Here is a 26,135-nt window from a genome sequence, read left to right as displayed (position 1 = left end):
TCGCGTTGCCCAGCGTGCCAGCTGCTTTTCCTGCCTCTGGGGTGGTGTTCCGATCCCTGCTGAAGCGCTTCGTCGCCGCTCCTAGCGGCATTGACCAGAGCTCAGCAGAAACCGGTCTGGTCTATTAAGCATGACTTCAATTGGCTAGCGCGAATTGAAGGAATGCTTGATTGAGTGCCCTCTCATGTTAAACGACATAGAGGATAGTGCCTATTGCTGGCCCTATGGTGGTTACTGTCAAGCTGCCTGCTATCGGCAGGCTTGTTCACTCGACATGATTGACAGTGTGAAGGCAAACATTGTCTTGTAGAGGTTCGTCGTCTGGTTGGGCATGCACTTTGAGATGTCGCATACGCTCAAGATCCTCCTGTATCCCTCTTGTTTCTTCATGTTGTGATAATGGCTTGAAAAGGAAAGCCTGCACTATGTTATGTCTTAGTTTAGGATGCAGGGAACCCGATCTTATCGTTAGGTATTTGTCATTGCCTCTTTGGTGTCGTGCATGTGAAAATTTCGCACTTTCCTAAGTCATCTCACTTAGTGTGCTGAGACGGGAAAGCAAGACGGAGACTTGAACGTCACGCTGACGTTTTAATTTTCAGACATTCTTTAGCTGTCTGCTTAGTGCCGAAAGAATGCACGTAACTTCCTTGTCTGTTCCTTTTTCTTTTGTCATAATCAGAAGAAGCACCGGTGAAACAAGTTGTTTCTGGGCGAGTAGATTGGTATGCGCAGTACTTACAGGCTCGAAAGCAAGACAGGCGATACACAAACTTCAACACTGCCCTTGCTCCGTCCTCTTCCAGAGGAAACGGTGACTTGCTTTGCGACGCGTAGGTTCTAAGGATTTGAAGAGGTGAAGTGCACAGCCTTCCCGGTTCTTGCTGTGCCCCTGTTACTGCGTGCTATCAAGTTCCAAGGAGAAAGAAAAGGAAAAGCGGCTTTCTTTGCCAAAGCCTGCGATCGCTTCGAAGAGTAACGAGAGCGCGTGCACACCACGTACGGGGTGCCCCGCGGCGGCGGTGGAGAACAAAAGAAACACGCGGAATGAGAGTCTTAAGGCCGGCAGGAACGGGGCGAAAGATCTTGAGACGCTCGTTAGTCGAGTTCCCGAGGCAACTTAGGCAGTGCAGGCCCGCTTGCGGAAGTCTGCAGCTTGGTGCCCGGCACCAGTGGACCGCGGAGAACGGTCTCTCTCTCTCTCTCTCTCTCTCTCTCTCTCTCTCTCTCTCTCTCTCTCTCTCTCTCTCTGTGTGTGTGTGTGTGTGTGTGTGTGTGTGTGTGTGTGTGTGTGTGTGTGTGTGTGTGTGTGTGTGTGTGTGTGTGTGTGTGTGTGTGTGTGTGTGTGTGTGTGTGTGTTTCTCTATGCTTCAATGCGCAACCCACTCGAGCAATGGCGTGCTCAGCTCTCCACACTAAGTGCCGCTGCTGGCACTAGAGGAGGGGAGAGAAACGTCGCACGTGACCCCCAATCCCTTCTTTCCTTCGCCATTTCCTTGCGCATACATTAGTTCGCTTACTTCCCTTCACTCCCCTCAGCCGTCGTTATTATTATTATTATTATTATTATTATTATTATTATTATTATTATTATTATTATTATTATTATTGCATGCATTGTTGCTGCTTGCATGCGGACACGCGCATTGGTATTTCCTGAGGCTTAAATCTATACGCGCTGTTTTGCCTGTTTCCCAGGGTCTCTGCTCGGTTGTGGGGCCTTCAGTTCGTTGGTTTCGTTCGCGTGCTGCTGTAAGGTGCTTAACGCCTGCCTTAGTCCTTTTCTCTCCCCCCCTGCCCCCACCCCCTCCAACAGTAATCGAAACACTAAGCGAGCGGAGAATTTGAAAGGGCGAAGAACCCTGCATTTTCGGTCCCTCGATATGTGTGCATAAATTGCAGTCTAGCTCTTCATCAAAACGTAAACGACACGCGAAGGAAAAACTCGATATGCCCGCGCCCCACCTTTTCTGTCTTTATCGCGTCGCTCTGCCTCAACGCACTTTTCGGCAGCACGGCAGGCGTGTGTTACGGCGTTCGCGCTTGGAATGTTTCGCCAGCGTTGCGAGGTTATGCCGCACGTTTAAGCAAGGTATCATTCCTCTTTCTTTCTTTCTTTCTTCTCATTTACCGAGCGGTGGCTGTTCGACAACCGCGCTCTTCCTGAAAAATGCCGCTTGCCGCATTTCTTTTCGAATTTGCATCTATCAAGCATTGCTTGCCGACGAAATAAGAATTTTTTCCCCCCGGTTGGCGAGCAAGGAAGGGCACGGTTTGGTTGCAGGAAGCAGCATTATGACCCGTGGCGCATTCGTGCGTGTTCTGCTTCGCGCCTCGCGAATATCCGCCGAGTACGCGCGGTGACGCACACCGTGTCGTCGTGGCGGGAGCGGTTTTAGAGGCAACCACGTGAATGTAACAGAGAAGCAGCACGAAGGCCGGACTGAACCTGTCGGGGTCGCGGTTGACATATATATATACTTCGAGATCGTTCTAACTAAAGTTTACTAATCTAGTATCTTTACCGTCCTCGCTTACCGCGCTTGAGCCCAGTGAAAGAAGCGTTCCACATAGCCAGCGTTAATATAAATCTTGTAGGTACGAGTACAAATCAAAATTTTCTCACGACTCGGTGGTATCTTAGGCTTGGTTGTGGTAATAATGATATTAATAATGATACTTTATTGCACAAAGTAAACTCATCTCTATTGCAGCGGCAAAAAGCCGCTCATACTCTGTCCTCGGGCGTGGGATGAGGCTAATTAAGCGTAGGGAGAGAGAGAAAAAACTTTATTGCTCAGTTAATCGGAGTTATGGCAGGTCTGGGTGGGGCCCTCAGTCCAGGGCTCCACTGGCTCTTGCGGCTCGCTGAGCTTGGTCCAGGAGGGCCAACTGGCTCCCCTGATCCTCGCTTGCGAGTAGTGCCGCCCACTGCCGTACGAAGTCTGTGACGCTTAGAAAAGGTGAATTGACGTTGCTTGGCCGAGCCGTACATTCCCACGTTATGTGGGCCAGCGTGGGTTTTGCGCCGCACCACGGGCAGGTGTCGGTGTAATATGTCGGGTGCATCTTGTGTAAGAGGTTTAGATGTGGGTATGAATTGGTTTGTATGCGACGCCAGTCTTGGGCTCGTCTTCTATTTAGTTTGCAGTGCGGAGGACCGTAGGTCCGTCTCTCCCTCCTCTGAGTCTCTAATACGTCGCACACTGCGGACATTGGTTCCTCTAGGGTTCTGGCCGCTGCTCAGTCGTTGCTTCCTCGAGCTATGCGGTCTGCCCTTTCGTTCCCGTCGAGTCCGTTGTGCACGGGGCACCATTTAATGCCGTGGTCCAGGTCCAGTCGTGAGCCGAGTATTCTTTGGGCGCTGCACGGTAGCATTCCCCGCATGAAGAGTCGACACGCTGCCTGCGAGTCTGTAAGCACATGAGCCGACTGACCCTTAAAGTCGGCGTCTCGTATCGCCAGCGCTATTGCCGCTGCCTCTGCTGTGCATACCGAGGTAGTCTTAACCGTAGCGGTTATCGTGGTGACTCTATTGGTTGCGGCGATCGCGTAGAAGTCCCCGCGAGTGGTTGCACTCGCGTCCGTGTAGTAGACGGCCGGATCCTTGCCGAATCGCTTCTGCAGAGTCCTCGTCCTGGCCTGTCTGCGGCCTGCGTGGAACCTGGCACTCGTATTTCTTGGTCTAGGTGAGACATGGACGTGCTCCCTCAAATCTCGTGACAACAAGTCTGTTTCGTCTCCGCAGAACAGGGGTCGATCGTTGTATCCCAGTCTTTGGAGAATAGAGCGGCCCTGGTGCGTAGAGCTCAGCCTTTCTCTTTGCGATATCAGAACTGCAGAGGCATGTTCTTCATATTTGTTGTAAATACCCAACCGCTCCAGGCGCTCCGTGCTGACTGTGTTCGGGAGTCCCAGAGCAGATTTGTATGCCGTTCTGATAAGGGTGTCCACCTTCTTCATTTCAGTTTGGTTAAGTTTGTGGTGGTCCGTCTTCCTGTCGGTTCTATCATACTGCGCAGAATAGCCCATGTTCGCTTTGTGCTAAGCGTTCCTTTGAGGGCATCGCAAAACTAAGGAAATCGGTGTCTTGCAGCTGCTGCGCGTACTCACTGGCTTCCTGCGCAAGTCTGGCTATCCTGATTCTGAGTTTTCTGTTGTGTCTCTGTCTCTTCCAACGTTTGGTCAGACTTCTCCGTGCTTCCCACAGGTGTAGTAGATGCCTGTCTACTGCCGGTGTTTCGATTGTTGTCGATATTTCCCGTGTAGTGCTTCTGTGTATTCTCCTAATGAATTCCGTCCATTCTGTAGCACTATCGCACGGTGTGGCCTGCCTTTGCTTCTGTCTATAAGCTGTCCAATCGGTTATGGTGGCTTTTCCTAATCTATGGCGAACCCGCGTCGTGTTAACTGAGACACTAATAATGCAGTGATCACTGCCAAGGTGTTCGCCTAGGTTGGTCCAGGTAACACCTCTATCATTGTTGCTGAAAGTTAGGTCCGGCGTGGTATCTTTGACTACACTGTTTCCCGTTCTGGTTGGTTCACCCGGTCGCGTCAGCAGGACCAGCTTATGCTCCTCCGCGAGGTCGGCTAGCCTTTGGCCCTTAGGAGTGCCTAGCCCCAATCAGAGTGCGGAGCGTTAAAATCCCCTAGGATAATTGCCCGGTCGTTGCTTTTCACTTTGCGCAATGCGGCCGTCACTAGCACGTCGAACTTTGCTTTCCTATCTCTAGGTGGGCTGTAGACGTTGGCAATAACTGTTTTTGGTTTGCAGCGTCTGCATGGCCAGACCGTGAGAACCTGATGTTGGACACCGCAGTTAGGGACGTAGTCCACGCTCACCGCTATGTCCGCCCGTGTCAGTGCTGCTATCTGAGGATGGTCAGGGTGCGTGTGCATCTTGTATCCTCTGAGGTTCGATATGTTCTTGCCTGGTTCTTGTACGCATATTATATCCGGGAGAACAGGCGTCGCATCTATAAAACTCAAAAGTGCTGCGTGTTTAGTTCTAAGAGTCCTGCAGTTCCACTGCCAGATGTCGAGGTTTTCGGCTACTCTCGTGTGGCGATTAGCCATCTATAGTACTTTCGCTGTCGGTCAGCTCTCTCTCTTTAGGTCTGCGTGCAGGAGTTCCCGGGCTGGCACATTTTCGTTTGTTCGATCCCTCTTTCGTGGCATGAGAAGAGGAGTCCTCTATCTGTCGTTTGAGCTTGTACAGCTCTGCGAAAAGAAGTTTGATTTGTCGGGATATGGTATCTAGTTTATCGTCTTTTCCTGTCACCTGTTTGTTCGCGTTCTTGGTTTCTCCTGACTTGGCTTTGTTCGTGTGGGGCTCATTCCTTTGTTTCAAATCAGCTAGCTCCCTTCGAATTTCTGCAAGGCTGTCCTTTAAAATTCTGTTCTCCTCTAAGATTTTTTGATAGGCTGGACTCTGAGTTATTGGATCGGCAGTGGGAGACACTATTCGCGCCCAGCTTACCTGTTGTGTGGCGATGGCCGCCGTCTGATGTTTAGCCTGTGGAGCCCTCTCCTGTTTGTGGGCTAGAGGTTTGACATTGCGTGCCCAGGATGTTGACCTAGATCTCTGATGACTCCGCCGCCTGGTACGCGATCTCGATCTGGATCTCGATGTTTCTTCTTGTCTGAATTTGGAGGGGGTCCCCTCTTGCCGTTGAGGGAGCTCCGGGAAGTCACTGAGCTCCAATTCTTCGTCTTCTGTTGCAAACCACCGGAGTCGGTGTTGTTGAGCAGCTTTGTGCGTTCCGCTTCTCGGTCGGCCTTGTGGTCGTGTTTGCTTCAGGCGTTTTTTGCAGCTTCGGTCGCCCGTGAGGTGCTGCTCCCCGCAAGCGGCACATCGCGGTGGGCACTCGTGTCCGTCTTCGGGCTCGAGCGCCCCACAGATTCCACACACTTCTGTGTCCGGTTGCGGGCAAACGTCCGTGCGGTGGCCGACGCTGTGACAAATCTTGCAAACCTGCACCGAGTTGCGGTATGGATGACACGCCATTTCCCCAGCGCAGTAGTAGACGAACCGCGGTAGGACCGTGCCGAGGAATGTGATGGCTGCGCTCTTCGAGTCCCCTAGCATTCTTGGCTGGATTATTTCGATGCCATGGGTACGGACTCGGAGGTTTGCCTTGATTGTCTCTCCGGGCGTGTGCGGCGGGAGTCCATGAATGACACCTCTGACGGCGCCTTCTCCTGTGGCAGCGTACGCATTGAACGCGTGCGTATTGCCATTGACTGTGAGAGCTGTGATCTTGCGTAGGAGATTAGCTGTCTCTTCCTCAGACGTTTACACTATTGCTATGTTTGAGCCCTGTTTTATGTGCAGTAAAATATGCTCACCCTTTACTTTGTTGTGGCAGGCCGCGATCACTGCTTCTGCGAGCATCGGACTGGTTAGAGTTTTCAACGGGAGTCCTTGGTGCGGGCGGAGAATGATCTTGAAGTCATCCTGCGGCAGCGGTGGTAACTTGTTCCGTCGCACCTTGCGTCGGCGGATAGGGGGCGAGTTCTGTTCCTTCTGCGAAGGCTCGTTCCGTTTTGCCTGCAGGCATTCCTTCGCTTGCTGCTGTTTTTGGCGGAGCGTTAGCACCGTCTGCCATCCCTCTTCGTCGGGTTCTCTCGTAAACCGCCGCAGGTCCTCAGCGTCCGTGAGAAGCGTTGTATTAGTTTAATCTTTACGAGGAGTTAAGGCTTCGGAAAAAATCCATGCCGTCTTCCTCCGTACCTAAAAACAACTCCACCAAGAGGCACAATTTAGTCGCCTGAAGCTATCTAGATAGGGTCGGGCATTTATGCGTGATCTAGGCTACGATGTACCACAATGCCCAGACAGGGAACAACAATATCCCCCGTGGGACACGCTAGACCATATTACCGTCGACACAATACCTCGAAATATGGGGGCAGACGCACAACCAGAAAGACGACAAAATCGAGCACTACACCTCAAGGACGACACCGAAGACTGGATCCTATACACGGACGCCTCTCCAAATAATCGAGGCTTCTGCACAGTGGTGGCAACCGACTCTACACCTTTATCATGGGGCCTACACTGCAATATTACGTCACAACATCAAGCGGAACTTACAGCTGTCGTGGAAGCCGCGACCATGCCAAATCCACACGAACGAAATCTGCTCATTCGTACAGATAGCCAGGCTGCATGCAGGGCACTCGCAGCCAGAAACGTTTCCGCGGCACTACACGCAGCATTAACAACGCACCTCAACGCAACCCTAACATTAGAGTGCGGATTCAGTGGATTCCGAGTCACACAGGGATCAGAGGGAACGAAGTGGCACCATGCCACACCCCGCGCAAATCTCCCGGGCCCTCCTCTGTGGTGGCCGGACCCACTGAGTCTGAATGAGCAATATGCCTTCGCGCGGGCGGAAAGGCGCGAGAAACTTGACGATTTACTAAACAACTCCATGAAGTATCCACAAGCGGATACACACATGAATCGAAGAGAGGCGGTACTATGGAGGCGTGCACAGACGCACTCTCTCTTGTCCCCACACTTCCAACACTACATACAAGGTTTGCCTGGTAAACCTGCTTGCAAGGCATTTGGCGGCTTCCCGGATAATGTTCACATTATGTGGGATTGTCCGGAGAGCCGTCTCGCTATTCAGGCTAGCCTTGCCAAACTCACACCCACCCGTAGACCTACAACACTTGAGGAGTGGCTGGCGGACTCCTCCTCCGACTACGTACGTGCCATGATCGAGCTCATCACGACGCTCGGCTTGGCAGACAACTAGAACAAAGCGGGCGAACCCGGACCGGGGTTCTTGAATAATGTTCATTCTCTCTCTCTCTCTCTCTCTCTCTCTCTCTCTCTCTCTCTCTCTCTCTCTCTCTCTCTCTCCGTACCTGGTTTCGGTTGGGACGGCGCGCCATTTGAGGCGCCCGCCGCAACAGAAGCGATTTCTTGAGACGCCATATGCGTCGGTGTCTTGTGCCAGACGCTGCACCGACGCGACGCGGCGGCCGCCGCCGCGCCTTGGCTCTGATGCATGCTAGCTCCGACGCCGCGTACCTGGTAGCTTCTTGAAATTGTGGAGCCGCCGGGAACGAGCCTAGGTCCAAGAGACTGGTGTCCCTGGGTTCTGTAGACGTTCACGGTTCTGATGATACACAATTTCGGTCGGTTACTGGAACTGTAACCAACGAAAAACATGAATATTACGGAGCTCGAAACAAGTGCTGCGGCACACCTCGACGCCGCCTTTCGTTCCCCCAATTAAGCGTATAGGCTTGTTTTACCATTTCTTGTTGTCAAGACTGAGAGCAAATGGGAAGGGCGGACGGGCGGCCTCGCGCTAGATTTCCGGCGCGCTCTAGCTCGGCAGTTCATTTTTTTTTTTTTTCATCCGGCTGTAACCGACAGGAGCAACTGCTCGTGCACTTCCGGGCAGCAAGCGAAATTATTTAGGTGGCTCAAAATCGGCGACAGATCGCGCTCCGCGATGGCCAAACTTGTCACTGGCCGTCGCCTGAATATCGCGTGCCCGCGTGATTTCCTCATATGTAAGGAACCCCGCTTGATTTGTCTTCGCACGTTTGTGCATTGGTAGAACACTATCTTCTATGTTAGAGGTAAAGCCATACATTTGGCGGAACACTTGGTTTTTTTCACCGCGCCTGTTACGTGTTTTCATTCCGCACTGTATAAGGGCTGTGTTTTATCAACGGGCAGATGGATGGACTTCGAACAATTCATTGCACTCTACTCGTGGTCAGCTCCGAAGCGAAACGGAAACCTAGTAGTGCCTATAGATATTGTAGCGATCTATATAGCTCAGTGGGCAGTGGGACTATATATATATATATATATATATATATATATATATATATATATATATATATATATATATATATATATATATATATATATATATTATTGTAGGTGCCCAGTGTGCAGTGGAATATAGCAAGCCGACGAAGCATATCTTTTATGTTATTTGCCCAAGCGAATTCTCCTGCGTTAACGGGAAGGCCGCGCTGAGCCCGAGCACTCGCTTTACGGCGGCATACGGACACCATGGTCAACGGCAGTATTTATGCCCGTGTTCGTTTGTCACCAGAAACCCTTTGGTAGCATTTTCTGTCGCATGGTTCATACGGTCTGATTTGCCTGCATGAGCAGCGGGCATGTATGTGCCTTATGCGGGTGTATGTAGTTGGCCGCGAGTACCTCGTATATTTAGATGGCGCGGGCGCCATGTGCATTCTTGAGACGCCATGTGCATTCCAGAATTGCTTTTCAATAGCGCGCGTAGTAGATCCTTGGTTGGTACCGATGTCGGAATTTACGCGGCAAGTATATTGACGGAAAAGTTACAGGGACGTTTCACATCGCGAATGCGGGTGACGCGCAAGTGTAGGGGTGCTGTATAAAGCGCACACGACGCTGTCGGCCCTCGGTGCGCCTAGACTGTCCGCATCGCAGATCGTGTTCAAGACAGTGCTCGGACGGCCGCGCCATACGCAGCAGCCGCCGGAGTAGAACGCCCCGTTGCAAGCATTCGCTAACTATCAAACTACCTAGCATCGTGTCAGCGCGCACCAACATGAACACTTCACACTCGATGACCGCGGATACTCGCTGTGGAAACGCTGGCGTGAGGGCTCGCGGCAGCAGCAGCGAGCGAAGTGACCTTTGTGCTGCCCGTCGCTTAAACGCAAACTGAGCGGGGAGAACACAGCGCACGCAAAGCTGCGAGCTGTCGGCCTACCTAGACTGTGCCTCCAAAGCACATCGCTCTCAAGATAAAGTCCGCGCGCGGCTGAAGCACAACGCCCCCCCCCCCCTCCCTCCCCTCCTCTAGTGCCATTCGCGCAACGGAATACAGCGCTTCCTCCCCTTGCGCACGCGAGATGGAGCCGTCATCATCGGCTCACCTTCGCAATCTTCAACTCGCACACACAACGTACGGCGCGCGAGGACGATGTTTCACGAGACGAACCCGGTACGTATGCATCTGCAAAGAAAACATGTAGCAACTGCCAGACTGCACAGAGGAGATCAACCCAGCGTGCGTCCGCCTACCTTCCTCCCTCCGCGACGCTTCGCCTCGTTCTCCATCCCCACTTCGCTCAACGTTACCTACACATTCCTCTAGGTGGCGCATACTTTGCCGCGCGTTCAGCGAGCTGCTTGGTACTTTCCCTGGCGCGCGATTTTCTTGACTTCCAGGCGCCTTCCTCGTTCGCTTTCTTCGCTCTCCGTTGCTTCGTTGGTTGTAGCTTACGAAAGGGCAGCTTTTGCCGGCGGCGCTGCTTCTGCGTGATTCGTGCGGCACTTCGCATACCTGTCATCACGTGCTGGTCCGCGGGGGCGGAGTGTGTGTGCGCGCGTGCCCGCCCCTGATTTGCGTGCCTTGCCGTGCGTGTTCGTTGGCCCGCGCACGTTGCGGAGGCTTGCGTGCACGCTTCCCGGTTGCCCGATCGGAACGTGCTGCGTCGCGGCGTGTCGCGACGCGCGGCACGCAAGGCCGCCTGCGCCACGCGGTGTGTACACGCGCACTTCCGTTCCCCTTCCGTTTGCGGCGCTCGGGGTTCGCCCTTTAGTGTTCGTGCAGTGCGCGACCCGTTTCTGCTTCCGCGCAATGCTTCTCCGATTATGAGCGAGGCCTCGTTCGGTCTCCACGAGCTATCGTTGGGAGCGTGACGAATGCAGAGAGGACCTCGTAATGGAGGGGTTTTTCTTTTGGGCCGCTGATATGCGTGAAATTAAGGGGGAGAAAGTGGCGGTGGTATTTCAACAGCGACAACGTCAACAGTCGAAACCGCTTTAGATTACACTCCTTAAAAAGAAGTCGCCATATTCACCAACTAAATACTAACACGTTACTTGTCCCAAAAAGCAGTACCTCCTTAGTAAGTGCAGGTAGTAAAATGATGGTTGGTACTTTTTACTACCTGCTTAAGCTAGAAAAAAAAAAAACACTGACTTAGTACTAACTGAATATTACCTCGATAGTGCAGTACTAACGCAACTGAAGTATAATTCTCAACAATACAATGGGGCCTATTCGATTTATAAATGCCGCTTGCATTCTCGTGTGAAGTCGACGGTATTGTAAAAGTATAGAATGTAAAATATATATATATATATATATATATATATATATATATATATATATATATATATATATATATATATATATAATGAAACCGTTTCATTTCGCTATATATTGAGGTATATATACGTAATGTTTACCTGGGACATTAAGGGCACTGTCTCCGGGTAAGAATGTACTACATATCTCCAACAAGCAACAATAAGTAAGAACACACAGAACGACAAAGGTTTGAGGAACTTCGTGTACTTATAGCCTAGTTTGAGGGAGCACATGCTGCACCGGACCCGCCGTGGTTGCTCAGTGGCTATCGTGTTGGGCTGCTGAGCACGAGGTCGCGGTATAGAATCCCGGCCACGGCGGCCGCATTCCGATGGGGGCGAAATGCGAAAACAGCCGTGTACTTAGGTTTAGGTGCACGTTAAAGAACCCCAGGTGGTCGAAATTTCCGGAGTCCTCCACTACGGCGTGCCTCATAATCAGAAAGTGGTTTTGGCACGTAAAACCCCATAATTTTAATGCTGCACCGGTGAGCACCTGTGTATTTGGTTAAATAATCAAAGCTTTGTGCACAAATTTCTAAAGCCTACTATGTGCATATGTGTGCGCTACGACGTCGCACATAACCGTTAGCCCAACACAACGAACAACGCTACAGTTTATCTAAACTTTGCATAAGACTGTCACAATTACATCTTAACAGGGCACGACCAGACGAGGCTTAGTAGTTACTTAGTAAAAACTACTAAGAAGTATTTCTGGCTAGTAAAGGCAGCACTTACTAGCTTTACTAGCCGCTGGCTAGTAGAGAACTAGTCAGAAGGTAGTAAAATACCTCGTAATCTAGTAAACGGGTGCATTTGCTAGCTATTTACCAACTTTATTTTTAAGAGTGTACTGTAGCATTGGGAAATGAATTAATACATATCGTGACAATTGTCGGTTGTTGCGTGTGCTCGTGCGAGAAAAGCGGAGCGAGGGTTTTATAACCGCTCAGAGGTACTTATGTTATCATATTGACGTTTTATTTATTTATTTATTTTTGGTCATTAAGTGCGCAACTGATGTGACCAGGATGGCCGTCCGACCGTGTACACATTTACGTGTTTCCAGCGACTACAGCGGCAAGTGCACGGCCTTGGCCAACTCCGTACGAGGTGCCTGTGGCTCGCTTCCTCTGAAACAGCCCTGTGCTGTCTACATCCCGAATGCTCCGCCACATCTTCGAATAGTTGGACACGTTGCCTGCTATGATTGACTTGCTCCTTCTCGCACGCCGACCGCGCATGCGCCGTGCCCTCCGTCGCCCCCCCGGGGCCGACCAGCTGCCCGTTGGCCTCCTCCGGCGTGCCACCTGCCCTGACCGAAAACGCTTGCCGCGCTCGCGAGGCTCGCCGCTCGTCGAAGCGCGCGCGAAAGCGGTTGCTCGCGGGGCGCGGTCGAGTTCCCGGAGGGCGCTTGCGCGCTGGCTCTACTTTCGATGAGTCGCTCAGGCGTGTGCCGTGCGGCGCGACAAGTATATCGCTGTCCGCTGGGCCGCGTGCGTTTGTTTGTTAAAGAAGGGGGACGCTGCACGTCACGCTAAGCGCCAGTTTTTAATTTCGCGCCGAAACGCCATCGCCGGTACATCAGTGTGACGTCAGGAGTTTCAGGTTCTTCTTTTTCTTTTTTGTATTTTGGGCATTGTTGGGCATCTGCGAACCTTGCTAAGTTCAGTCAATGGCTCCTTTAGAATAAAGATCAGCCCATTTTATCGATAAAAAAAAAATAACTAGGCCCGAGTAGAGCCGTCAAACCCTGTGACGTCAGTCACGTCACGGTGGGCTGGTGCGGCGACATTGAGGCGGCATCGCTAGCCCGTCTTTCCTTGCGAGTCTTGTGCTTTATCAAGCGCCCGCTTACAGTTAGAGGCGCGCTTCTCTATTTCTCTTCTTCCCTCGTTTGTTTCTTCTTGTTTTGGGGGGTGAGGGACGGGGGTTGTATTGTAGAAGCGTAATTTACAGATGCCCCTCAACCTACATTTATTTGGGTTTTTTTCTTTTCTTTTTTAATGTGTCACTAACGGACTCTAAAAGCGCCGGCAAGAGCAGACGACTCACGACTGCGTTGCCAATTGCTTTCTTTGTCGTTGTTCGCCGCCTTGAACTGCGATTTTTGAAAGAAAAAGAAGATATTCTTTTGGAAGCTTGGCCATATCGGCATTTGATTCTTGGTCAAACCATCGCGGTTGAGCCGAACTTTGGGATGAGACGAATATTGCAGTGCCGGCGGCGTCAGAGTTCAAAGTCTGGGTTTTTCGTGATGCTAAGGGATATTGCGCTGCTCACTTTAAGCACAACTGACGGAACGAGCGCTATGTCTTACCCATTCTAGAAGGTCCTCCGCGACAAAGTTGAGGGAAGAACGGTCCATAAATGCCATTCGTGACCTCAGCCGAACGGATAGTCGCTAAAAAATAAAAAAAGGACGTTACCTTCACTACGGTGCGGTGACTATTGTTTGTTATAGATGGTATGAGTTAGGATAATACGAATATATCGAGAGGTCCAGAGAAATTCGTATGCCACGGAGGTTGTACACTGTGTTAATCTTTCTTCCGAGAAAATCGGGGTAGTAGACTTATTTTTTGCATATTTAAATGGCCGGGCTTGAAGGCCACATATGACGCAACCACACCCCAAGAGGCGCCCATTGAAACCATAGCTGCTACTGTGGACCCTGAGCCCCGCCACACTCTTCTTCTACCCCGGGACCTGTAATAGTTTATTTTGCTTTCTATAAAGGCGTACGTACGCACCCTCGCCCTTGCATTGAATTTGCCGGCAGCGCGCCGCGTCTTGTTGACGTCACTCTGAAGCTTGTCTGTACACGCATGTTGGACATAATAGCTGGACCGCAGTCTCTTCCGGCAAGTGCGGCCGTGTAACTTCATGGGCGTGTAATTATTATACGTCGCCTGGCGTTGCAAGCCTGCAGTGTACGTTCACCCCCCCCCCCCCCTCCCCAGGTAATGTTTTTCCCTTGTCATTTTCCGTTCGCTTGGCGTTTTGTTTACCCGCTCCACTTCAGCCGTGGCATACATAGGCGAAATAGGCTCGCGGAGAATGCTGCCCCGATCGTCAGTTGTTCATGATCTCCATCCTTATTTTGAAGCAGGCGCATGACACGCATAGGCAAGGGAGGGAACGGACCGCTGACGCGGTGGGCAGGCACTCGGGGCTTAAGCGCTGGAAGGAATGGGCGTTAATCGCGGTTGCGTCAGTTGGCGAGGGCGAGTAGACAACGCAAGTAAATGTAGACAATGGCGCGAACGAGATCTAGGCTAGCCTCGACAGCTTTTCTAGTTTTATTTACCAGACTTTACTGACCATTGTGATCCAGGCAGGAGATAGATTCAGTTTAGAATGAAGGTTTACCTCATCCCGTCAGTACACGTACCTGTAATGTAGTGAGGACAACGGGTGAACAGCCTGACTCTAGCCCCGCCATCCCCCTGGTTAACAAAGGCAGCAACGAAACGGACGGTGCAGGGGGCATCGTATTACCGTGTCTTCGTCGGTGACGGCCGGTCAGCGATTTTATGAAGGGTTGTCCGTGTCCGAGGCGTTGTTATGACTGCCAGCCCGTGTTGGACACGCAACGCATGCCGTGCACCGCTTGCGAGGCCATTACTTCGTTGTCTGCTTTCTTCTGGTTTGCTGACAGCCGCCTCAATTTTGTGCGGATCTCGTTGTAACGCAGCGTCTTTCGAATCCGTGTCATGCGCCGACTGTACTTCTTATTGCGCATTAATAAAAACGGTTCTTATTGCGCATTAGTCTGCTGTCTTGAAAGGCTCCGAGACTCGCTTTCTCTCGGGCGACGGGTGCTTCTACCTTGAAGCAGCCAAGTCGAATGCTCGCGTTAGCGATTCCTGTCAGTACAGTAAACGCGTCCTGATATAAGGGTATACAGACTCCATCGAAAGAGAATTGCACGGGCCTACGAGACTATACGGCTGACTGGACGGTATAACTCGTGGATACGCCATGCGCCGTGCGTCTCCCTTTGTCATCAACTGCATCGCTGATATAGGCCACGAGCGAGATAATCTTTAATGATCAAAGGATGATGACGTGGGGTGACAAGAAAAAAACTTTCCGGCAATAAAACACTTTTTGTTTGAAAAAGAAATACATATATAGCAATCGTCAGACTAGGCGCGCCTATCATTTCCAGTATAGCGCATGTGTTCGGGCTATAGACATACGTGTGCCGTTATCTGTGTTTCCTTTTTTTCCGTACTGACTACTCATTCACCTAACATTTGCGGTCGAGAGAAGAGATGAGAGAGTTATAGCTCAGCGAGCCAGCGCAAATGCCACTGCGCATGTTGTACCGCGCATGCGCACTGGCGTCTACGTTGGCCCCCCTGGCTCGCTGACCTATCTCTATTATTTTTGTAAACGACTTCACAGAGTGCAGCCGCTTTCAGAGAAGTGTTGGCTGCCGGAAATTTCTCTCGCAAGTGAAACTTGGGAAATGCGGAAATCGCAGAAAAGAAATTGTACTTCTTAAAGGGACACTAAAGGTTACCAGAAACTCAAGTTAAAGTGGTAGAGCAATGTTCTTGAACGTCTAAGGCGTCAATATAATCGCGAACAGAGCTTTAGTAACCGAGAAATTGAGGTAAATGCATGACACGATTTGAGACCCCCCAGCGACATTCCGGTACTAGCCCGATGACGAAAGGTCTCCTCATAATTTGTGTTACTAATACTCAACTACTCGTATTAAAAATATCATTTCATTCGATTATAAGCCGGAAAAAATGCTACTTGTCTACGTCTATTCGATTCTAGGAAAAAATAACATTTTGACGTTACCCTTCAGTAATATGGGCGTTCGAAAGGTTTCGTTTTCGCTCGACTCTGCGCCGCGCACGCTTTGGAGTTTCAGTAGTTTCGTTATCGCGTCGTGCTGTGAGGGTTCTGCTCGCGAAACTTTCATTTGGAACAAGCAGCGAGAATGCCACGTACATGTGATGTCGTGGGAAGCCCTCGTTGCTTTCCCGCTCCGGAGAGCCGGTGTCGAGGCCGCCGTCGTAGTACGCAACGACGCCGGCAGTGCGAGCCCTCAGAAGCAGGTCGCGCTCGTCGGTGCTCAAATCGCCGAAGTTGAGCCCACCATCGCGAGCCAATCTGTCGGTGTCAGGGTCCATTGCGACGAGCGTCGAAGTTAGCGTCATAGAATGAAGTACCAGCTTATGGGCGTCTTGCGCTGGAGTGTGAGGTATAGTAGCGGCGCCTGGTGGCGGTGCGGGAAACGACATCTGGGTCGTGCCAGCTTGGGTCGTATTGAGCCCTGGCTGTGGCGAAGCACGTTTCTAGGCCGAGTTTTGCGTCGATTCGCACATTTTTATGCCCTGTTGCGAGTGCGAAAAGGCTCGTCGCTTCTCATAGACCACGCCGACCACGCTGCAAGCTCGCTGCAGCCTATAGTTTAACGAAAACGGACTCTCCGTGTGCCGTGGGACGTAACGTGGGACGTAATTCGTTTCTCCTTCCGCTAGCCACCATACTCCCGCTTTCGCTCTGCTGTCGGCTCTGTCTTGGCTCTGTTTCTGGCCGCGCGTTCGCGTTTTGCGCAGAAAAGCCGTAGCGCCGTCTGCGGACGCCGTTCTACTCACCGATGGCGCAACGTCACTATGAGACCACGATGTCAGTTCTCCTCGATCGGAGGGCGGGCGATTTGAACTGCGCTAGAGGTACGCGGACGCTTCAGAACGCATTTTCTCTTAAAATAAGTCTCTCCTTGGCACGAAACAAGCGTTTCGAGGTTTCTGGGATGGTATTTCAACAGTCCACGTTGACTTAATAGTAACCTTTAGTGTCCCTTTAAACACGCAAAGCGAAGCGGCACGCGTTACGCAACGCCTTGCTGCCTCCCTTCGTCTCTCTCTCTCATGTCCTTCCGACTGCTGTCGATATCTTTCGGCTCCTCCTCATAACTTTCTTGAGTTCATTGCGATAAAGCGTGGCTTGTTTTGGACGACACCCTAGGCATTCTCTGTGCCTCGGAAGAATCGCCACTGTTCGACCGGACTCCGCTTGGCGTCGGCAGCTCGATTCGTCCCCCCCTTCCGTCGACCTTTGTTGGAGAGTTCGCACGGCCCGACATTGACCAGATGCCACCGAATTGCACTGTCGTCTTGGCTGCATGGCTGAAATCGTGTCCTTGTAAACGCGGTAGGTGGTCAGTGGGATGACTTTGTCGGGACCCCTCAGCCGGCGCGATCTGCACCTGTTCTCATATGCATGCTATCGGAGTTGATGCCAGTTCCTCGTGTGCGACAATTAGGCAATTTTTCTCAGTGAAAGCGATAAATGCAAGTATAAGATATCGGCTGTGCCATAAGTGTCGCCAACATAGCGTCCACAAAATGCTCGAACAGTTGCGATCGTCACTATTATTCTTTTTCTCTCTTCTGTTCCTGCATTTCCCATCTGAAGCTCGCGACACGCGAGCGGAGTGTGTGGCTTTTTAGCAGTCTCCATAGTCCTTCATGCGCCGATCATTAATAGTTGCAGCATACCGTATACGGGAAACACAGCGTGGTATGTTACTCGCGTGCGCTCGTGACCGCGTGCAGGCCACATTGAACACGGGAATCGTAGTTTATGGCTTCCTTGACACATGGAGCGTGATAGAGGTGCGCTGTGGTGGGCGCGCAAGATATAAGTGTAGCGCAATTCAGGAGTAGTTTTCGCATGCTTCGTTAAGAAGCGGGCATCTCTCCATAAACCGCACCGGCGTTCGGTTATTATTATTATTATTATTATTATTATTATTATTATTATTATTATTATTATTATTATTATTATTATTATTATTATTATTATTATTATGTGCGTGCGTATGTTATAGCTTTGCCAATAACCCCACCCATGCGCTGCTGCCTTGGTGACATACCATTCAATCGCTGTAGGGGATCGTTTGTGCGTAACGTACTAGTGATCGAGACGCCGTGTCACCTTTAGATAATCCTGTACGGGAGTTCTATGCAGTAACTCCAGTCACCTTTTTCCCTGTCATCTGTGGAAAAGTCGGTGAAACCGACCCGTCTGCGGCCTGCTTATCGTATTAGGGACAAAGTGCAGATAAGCGTTGCGGGGATACGGTGCACCTACCAAGGCCGCCTTTTCAATGGCTCACACCTTATCGTTTGCCGGCCAACAGCGCCTCGATTTTACTCCGGCAGGTTTCATGGTTGCCGTTGGCCCTCTTGTCATTTCTCTTTTTGCTGTCGATGCCTCTCCTTCGCAAGAGGACGTGTGCCCGCCACTTGATCGCGGCCCCCTCTTGTGTCCTTTCCTGCGCGCGCGTGGGCAGCTCAGTCCGGCAGTCGCCCGCAGGGGCCGTCTAGGGCACAGTGGTTTCTTTGTCGGCGCGTGCCATTGCCATTTGACGCGCGTCAAATCGCTGCCCGCTCTTCGTCGGAGGTCACCATGGATTCGTTCGCCGAGCACGACGTGAGTTGCTGCAGCCGCGACAGCCGTCGCCGCGCTGACTGGCTGCGCCTCGTATTGCCAGCCGTCGTCGGAGAGGAGGCCGTTTCCGATTTGACAGAGTGGAAGTGGTCGCGATAGCCGAGGCTGCAGGTTGTAAAAACCTCAGCGCTGGGTCCGGCTTTCATTTCCTTTTCGCGCTGTTTGCGGCAAGACTGGAACGCCAGCTCGCTCAGCAAACCAGCCTTTCTGAGCCTGTTGGGCGCGCGCGCTTGTCGCTGTGATAATCGTGCGACCGGGCTTATCAACGCGACACGTTTCTGTGCGACTCGCGGTTTCGTAAACGCGAGCAAGCTTGTGTAAGAAAGTGAACCTATGTCCGTGTAAGGCCAATCCCGATACGCTTTTTTTTTTTTTTTTGCCCCTTTGGTTCGCGCGTTACGCTGTAGTTCTTGTTACCGTGAGCAGTCAGTCATGCATAGGTGACGTGCGTGAGCGTCACACTTGAAAAGGGTGAAAGCGACAACGTTTCACACGTAGATATCGAAACAAAGGCAGCGTTGTTTTTTCCCACTGCCCACAAATAACGGTGCATTGCAAAGAACGAAAAATCATAGCTCAATGAATACAAGGACGCAGACCCAATGCACAGGTCTGGTGCTGTTCTGTGCACAGCGACAGTGGTGAACAAAAAATCATAGCGCAATAAAGACTTTGTTGCGCCATGATGTTTTAAAATCTTTGTTGTTAACCAACTCGGCCAAGTAAGGGTATCACCAAGCCGCATTGTACTTTGATGTTCTGATCTACGACAGCAGCACGCCACCTACTGCACGCGCGTTGTTTTTTTTTTTTTTTTCTAATCCTGTTGTATCAATTAGATTTGAATGATTTCAGTGCGATTTTTTTTTTTTGTTAATCACGGTGTATCGTCAGGGATCGCTTTCGTTGTCATGTGTGTGCTGCGGGTAACAGAGGTCGAACCGCAAGCGCTATGCAGACTGTACAGTGCAACGCCTTGGCACTTTCGGTTCAGGTGCCTGCGGAATGCTTATGTCGCTTAGGTTTGAATCCGCCCTCCTTTTCTCGCCACGTTATCGTCCGCTGCCCTGCTTAGGCAGTGGCGTTGTCGTCTGCTGAAGGATAGCTCACTGGCGTGCTTTTTACTTTATTTGCTGCTCGAAAAAAAAAAAAAAACATTGTTCGGGCCTGCAGCATCGCCCAGCTTGTATTTATTTTTTGTGCAATGTAATAGGCGGCGGACAGTACGTACTTATGACCTATGTACCATATCGAGTTATCGTTCACGCGTGCCATGTTGCTCCGTGCTGTCGGTACTTATCGGGCTCGTCTACGGAATATTGGCGACTCTTTCATTGAAGGTTAGCCTGTGTGTCAAGAAATTGGACCTGTGACATGTCACAGCGACAGGCGGCAACGCGCGTTAATTTGTGAGCTTCCTATTTCCACAGAGATGCAAAAAGAAAAGGGGGGGGGGGCGGGAAGGGGTTATACTTAAAATAGTTGTGGCGTGTCCTCCGCCTTCTGGTGTCATTGTGGCAAGAGTTTGTGGATGTGTTTGATGCAAGCCAAATCAAGACTTCGAGTTATTTTTCTCTGACATCGGTGCTATTCCGCTACCTTGCTTCGCAATTTTCTTTCTTTTTATTTCTGCATTCAAGTTGTCTTAACCACTCTACACCAGTCACCAATCGCTCGTTGCTTCAAACACCACATCGTTTATTTAAAGGAAATGCAATCCATGGAATCTCTCTCTCTCTCTCTCTCTCTCTCTCTCTCTCTCTCTGTTACAAAAGTACAACATTGTATCGTCTTTCGAAAATTTCTGTGATCTCTGTGTAACCGGCTGTCACATTTTCTTTGCATTCTACTCTGTCTGTGTTACTGAATACTTTATTAGCTTGCTATTCCGTCGCCTTTTACAAATGTTGCTTCTTTCTTTCTTTACTACATTGTCTTTGTTGTACTTTTGCTGTACTGTGCTGTCATTATTGTCTCCATGGCTATTCTGACACCAAAAGCCTATCGCTACATTGATAGAAGTTGCGAGACTATACAGGGTGTCCCAACTATCATGCACCAAGATTTAAAAATATTTAAGCGTCTCGTAGCTGAACAGAACCAATGTAATGTTGTTTGCCGTAGTTTGGATATACTCAGATGATTTATTCTACATTCCGCATAATTAGACAATCAGTCTTAATTAAGTCATCAACATCAAAAATATTATAATTAGATAAAATGTCAATGAGAAAATTGTAGAGTAACCTGAAAAAAACTCCCGATACAGCTTTCTGTTGCTCAATACGAGCCACATAAAAAAAAAATTCCGAGCGTGAAAGAAGCCGTCGAAAAAGCGCGCAAATTTTGCGTGTATTGGCGAACTTCTTCCAGCTCGGAAAACCACTTTTATATAGCATTTATCGAGGAACAGAAAACTGTATCTGGAGTTTTTCATGCTGCCCTACAATTTTATCATTGACACTTTTCATATACTTATAATATTTTAGATGTTGATGAATTAAGACTGACTATCTAATTTTGCGGAATGCAGAATAAAACATCTGAGTATATCCAAGCTACGGCAAACAACTTTTTTCTGTCCAGCTACGTGGAATTTGCATATTTTTAAATCTTAGTGCGTGATAGTAGGGACACCCTGTATACGTCGGCTAAACACTGGCTTTTATTGAAGAGGGGAAAAGAAAGAAAAGAAGCAAGAAGGCGTTCTCTCTCCTTCCTCAACCAGTTAGTGCCTTCGGCACCAAATTGCGCGCATATTGGCGTCGGTTTCTAAGTATTTTCGATACGGCTTTTCTGAAAGTTTGCCACGCGATGCTCTGCGTCCGTTTGTAGTGACGCTGCCGTTGAAGCGCCGTCTCTCGTGCATCTCAGCCGTTAACATTCCGTGGTCACTTAAAGATCACGAACGGTCTGTGCTTTCCTCTTCTTCTTTTTTTTTTTTTTAGACCTCTCGGGGTTCTTCTTTTTTTTTTTTTTTCGCTCCTGGCCTGTTTATGGCTGATTGAAACATGGCGCCATCTGTGACCTGTCCTTCATGCTGGCATTCCGAGGAGTAAAGAGGAATGGCGGAGTACAGTGTGTAAACCACACACACGCATTGACAGCTTGCCGATTTTCGTTTAGTGCGTCTAATTCACCGGACTGTTTTAAGACGCCAGCCTGGAGGCGACGATGACAACCTGTCCATTGTTAAGCAACGCTGCTGCGCTCTGTGCAACGCTGTAATCACAACGCGCGCACGGTAAGCGGGAAGGGAGAAAGCCGTCACGCGCGACTTTTGGCAGGCGCCAAACTGTAGTCGCGCAGCGCCGTGGTTCATTAGCGTGACGTCATCGCTTCTACGTCTTCCTCCTTGACGCCGTGTGTCTCGCGGCTGCTGCCTCTAAGCGGAGAAGTCCCGTTGACATTCGGTCAGGTGCGCACTATGGCAAGCCTTTACGCTGTCTTGGGAGCGATGCAACGTGGCCGCCGTTTGTTTGGGCCTTTGCGCACCTCTCGATGGTGGCTCTCTCGCTCTCGTTTCGCGCATTGTCGATCCCGACCAGGACCGTGCTGCTACGGCTCGTAAGCCTCGGGCGCTTCTGCGCCGGTCCCTGCGGCAAGTCTCCTTCGGAAGGCCGCGCGTCGCCAGGGATAGATGAAAATGCGAGTTGCTTCCCTTTTCTGCTGCCGGTTTAGTTGCCGCAATTTTTTTTTTCTTTGGAGGGGGGACGGGAGGTAGATGAACGCGCGATATATGATGTGTTTCTACGAGCATAAAAGCTACCGCCACGGATTTCGAGACCTATAGCGCGGCATCTCCTCTGGAGGCACCTTTAACGACCACTTACAACTCCTGTGCGAGCAGACATATTGGCGATGGACAGTTTACGGTGTCTGGAAATTTTGGGATGGTCAGATCTGTGAACCATATATATTGTATCACATGCAGTCAGATAACAGCGAAAATTAGCTGTGTGGAAAGTTGTCAATTCGAGCGTGTCCTTTTTGTCGGGTGTAGTCTATCGTGAGCAGTGCCCCAAGAAAACCTCCTGCTCGAATGCTTATATTGGCATCGTCGCGTATTCATATCGAGCGCTGTTACGTCGAGATTGCTGACTCCCCGGTCTGCTTTGTGTGCCTTGCAGAAGGTGGACCCGGAGCTGATCTTCACCAAACAGGAGCGGATCGGCAAGGGTTCGTTCGGCGAGGTGTTCAAGGGCCTGGACAACCGGACGCAGCAGGTGGTCGCCATCAAGATCATCGATCTGGAGGAGGCAGAGGACGAGATTGAGGACATCCAGCAGGAGATCATGGTGCTGTCGCAGTGCGACTCGCCGTACGTGACGCGCTACTACGGCTCCTACCTGAAGGGCACCCGGCTGTGGATCATCATGGAGTACCTGGGTGGCGGCTCGGCCCTGGACCTGATGAAGGCGGGCCGCTTCGACGAGCTCCACATCGCCGTCATCCTGCGCGAGGTGCTCAAGGGGCTCGACTACCTGCACTGCGAGCGCAAGCTGCACCGCGACATCAAGGCCGCCAACGTGCTGCTCTCCGAGATGGGCGACGTCAAGCTGGCCGACTTCGGCGTCGCCGGTCAGCTGACCAACACCACGAGCAAGCGGAACACGTTCGTGGGCACGCCCTTCTGGATGGCGCCGGAGGTCATCAAGCAGTCGGCCTACGACTCCAAGGTGGGCCGCGTTATAGCGCTGAGAATTGGGCGACGCTCGGACGTTGTCCCTTCCAGGCGCTGCGCGCTCGATGATTGTTCACTGACGAAAATAATGTTTGAATCGTATCGCCTACGTCTTGAGACGCTACTGAGCGGACGTGTGCTGCAATCTGAATAATGTTTGTAAAGTGTTTAATGTAGCGAGTAACGAATTGGAAAATAGTCTGCCGAGTGTTTGCTTCCGGTGCCGGCTAGCATGTATGTAGCGGGTTATCTTCCTTGTGTCCTTTTTTTTTTCAGTGCTTTCCATAAAACATATTCTTAGTGTGGCTGAATAGGCGTTTTCCTAGTATGCTACTAGACATGAAATAGTCGACGTTCTATCTGATGTTCCAGTGAAGTACGCATTCTTTATGTTAAGCATGAGAAAACTCAATCAAGCATTTAAAATTGTGAATTCGTTCTGCTGCTGTACGCCTTTAAGTATTCTGAAGATGAGTGAAGTTCGGTGAAACTAAATTTTCAATGAACAAGAATTGTTTGGCGCTTGAAGTATTTACGCTATAGCTAGGTCTGCGTGCATGGTGGCGAGGAAACCACAGATGTGACTTGCACGTTCGTCGTTGAGTAACAAAGCCTGATGCTGCAGTCGTCTGAGATCTTGCTTCGGCGAAGCTTCTATCAATTTTGCCGATATTAGGTAATTTACTAACATTATTTAGATTTACTTCACAGGCGACGTGCACGCAAGCGATACGCTAATACCCTTGTGGGAATTCGCACGTTCGGCCGGCGTCGACCGGCGGATATAAGTGTTCCTTCACTCCTCCCTCACTGAGGCCATAGTCGCTTCTGTTTCAATTAAGCGATTCAATTAATCAAATGATCAGTGACCTGCTTATATGCAACCGCTGAAAGTTGAGGCGTTAGGGTGGCGGTGAAGGAGCCCTGTGTTTAAATGTTGAGAGTTTCGACCGTTTCCATACAGCTGGCGAACGTTTGCTCTTGCCTGTTGTCCGTGCCGAGTCCGTTGTCCTAAATAATTAAAAAAAAAAAACGCCTCCATTTGACCCTGTGAAAGTGCATGCACAGCGAAGCTGGGGCGGACGTTAGACAAGCAGTACCATCACAAGCGATGTACGTCACACACGCGCGCGTACGTGTGTGGAAGAGCAGCATACATTCTCATTCTTCTAAGTCCTCCGCCAAGCGCAAGTGCCTTACTGAACTAATTGAAGTTTCCAGGGTACATTGCATCAGAAAATTCTTAAAGTACGACTTACACAAAAGCTAACATGATAGCGTCGGATTGTAATTCGAATATGCGAGAAAACAATTCTCTCACGCGAAAACTCAGACAGAGCCCTTTTACAGCTGGCGCGGCGGCTAGGTGGCGGTACTGTTTTCAGGTGAGCACGAGCCCACGAAAAATGCCGATTAGCTGAGGCTAACAGCTTCGCTGTAAAAAGCGTGCCCACTGCATGCTGGAATGGCGACAGATGTTGGGAGATAGCGAGCTGTGTGGCGGCGCTTTTCGTCTGCCCGTGCTAGAGTCGTTGTGTCGGCTCCTCACTGAGCGGAGCCTGTCCGTTAACTCTAGCCCGTGCATCATGCTTGCTTCGCGTATCGATAGGAAGACCTTCGAGCATGGAGAGCGATGCTGTATCCCCGGGCATTGCAGCAGCGGCGAGGTCTGGCGTCCGTGTTCCTTGTAGTGGTGTTGCGTGCAGTATTAATATCTCTCTGTTGCGCTCTGGAAAGAGCGGCTGGCCTTGCCCGTGGGTTCGTTCAAGCAATATTTTTTTTCTTGCTCTTCGTATTCCTTCCGACCGCACGCATTCTAAACAACCGCTCGGTCAATAGCGCCTTCGAAAGTGATCATACGCTACAGGTTTTCTTTTTTATGCACGTAAACGATTTTGATTTAGTCAGTTTCTTTTTTTTTATTAGTGAACGTATAGCACCACATATGCTACCAGCATCCCTTTGATGAACGTTCAGTAGTTTAGTAGTAGTGTAACACCTCGCACCGCTTTCTCTTTCCATACAAGTTGCGTAAACCTTTCGGCAACTCCTCCAAGACCTGACAGGCCGCAATGCTTGAGGTGTCATGTACTGCGTATGAAACTTTCGATGCCTGACGGTTCTTTGAGGTCTTACATGGACGGCGATTTAAGTGCGCTTTTGTTCTAAGCGGTCGCGTGCGCACAAAGCTACCGCTTTGATCGCGGCGGCGCCGGAAGGGGGGAGGGGGAGGGGGGCTTGCCGGATGTGTGCTTCTAAGCTGCCGCAACCATTAATCACGTCGCGTCAAATCTGATTGGCCAGTGCGCATACGAAGGGGCCGCTGTCACCGTCGTAAAAACGAGCGGTAGAAAGGAGAAAAAAAGTTCAGGAAAAAGCCTTGCATGATAAGCTCGAAAAAGTGCTCAGGGCTGCCGACGAGAGATTGTGCGTGTAGACGCCGTTTTAACTTCGTTGTTTCGCCGCCGTACGCGCCACGAGTTGAGGGCGCGCCGTTTATGTCTCCGTTTTTTATTACTTTTTTCCTCTCTCGTAATTGCCTTTCTGGCCACACCCTGCGTTTACCCGCTCGGGAGCGACGCTGAACAATGCAGCCGGATGGAGGCTGACTCGCGGCAGTGTGTTTAACCACGCTGCTAGGACGAGCGCCGATGCGTCGTCGTCGCTGTGGCGAGCGGGCACCTGTCGAGGTTTCCAATAAGGCCGCGAGTGTGTGTACCGGTTCTGCCTGTGTCTGTTTGTCTCTCTCTCTCTCTCTCTCTCTCTCTCTCTCTCTGTGTGTGTGTGTGTGTGTGTGTGTGTGTGTGTGTGTGTGTGTGT

The 26,135-nt window shown here is 50.6% G+C and overlaps 1 protein-coding gene across 7 annotated transcripts in view; it reads left to right on the top strand.

Moving 5' to 3' along the window:
* The window catches only part of GckIII (Germinal centre kinase III), a 181,369-nt gene that overhangs the window by 120,681 nt on the left and 34,553 nt on the right, over positions 1 to 26,135 (top strand). For 4 of the 7 annotated variants that reach the window (XM_075679763.1, XM_075679764.1, XM_075679759.1 and 1 more), the window contains exon 2: positions 22,762 to 23,310. In XM_075679763.1, coding sequence (XP_075535878.1) covers positions 22,762 to 23,310 — 549 coding nt within the window. The other 3 variants (XM_075679762.1, XM_075679765.1, XM_075679760.1) reach the window with 3 other exon arrangements.

This window comes from Dermacentor variabilis, chromosome 2 (assembly GCF_050947875.1).
Source record: "Dermacentor variabilis isolate Ectoservices chromosome 2, ASM5094787v1, whole genome shotgun sequence".
Classification (NCBI taxonomy): domain Eukaryota; kingdom Metazoa; phylum Arthropoda; class Arachnida; order Ixodida; family Ixodidae; genus Dermacentor; species Dermacentor variabilis.
The sequence above is the reverse complement of the archived record's forward strand: the minus strand, read 5'-3'. Positions and strand labels throughout refer to the sequence as shown.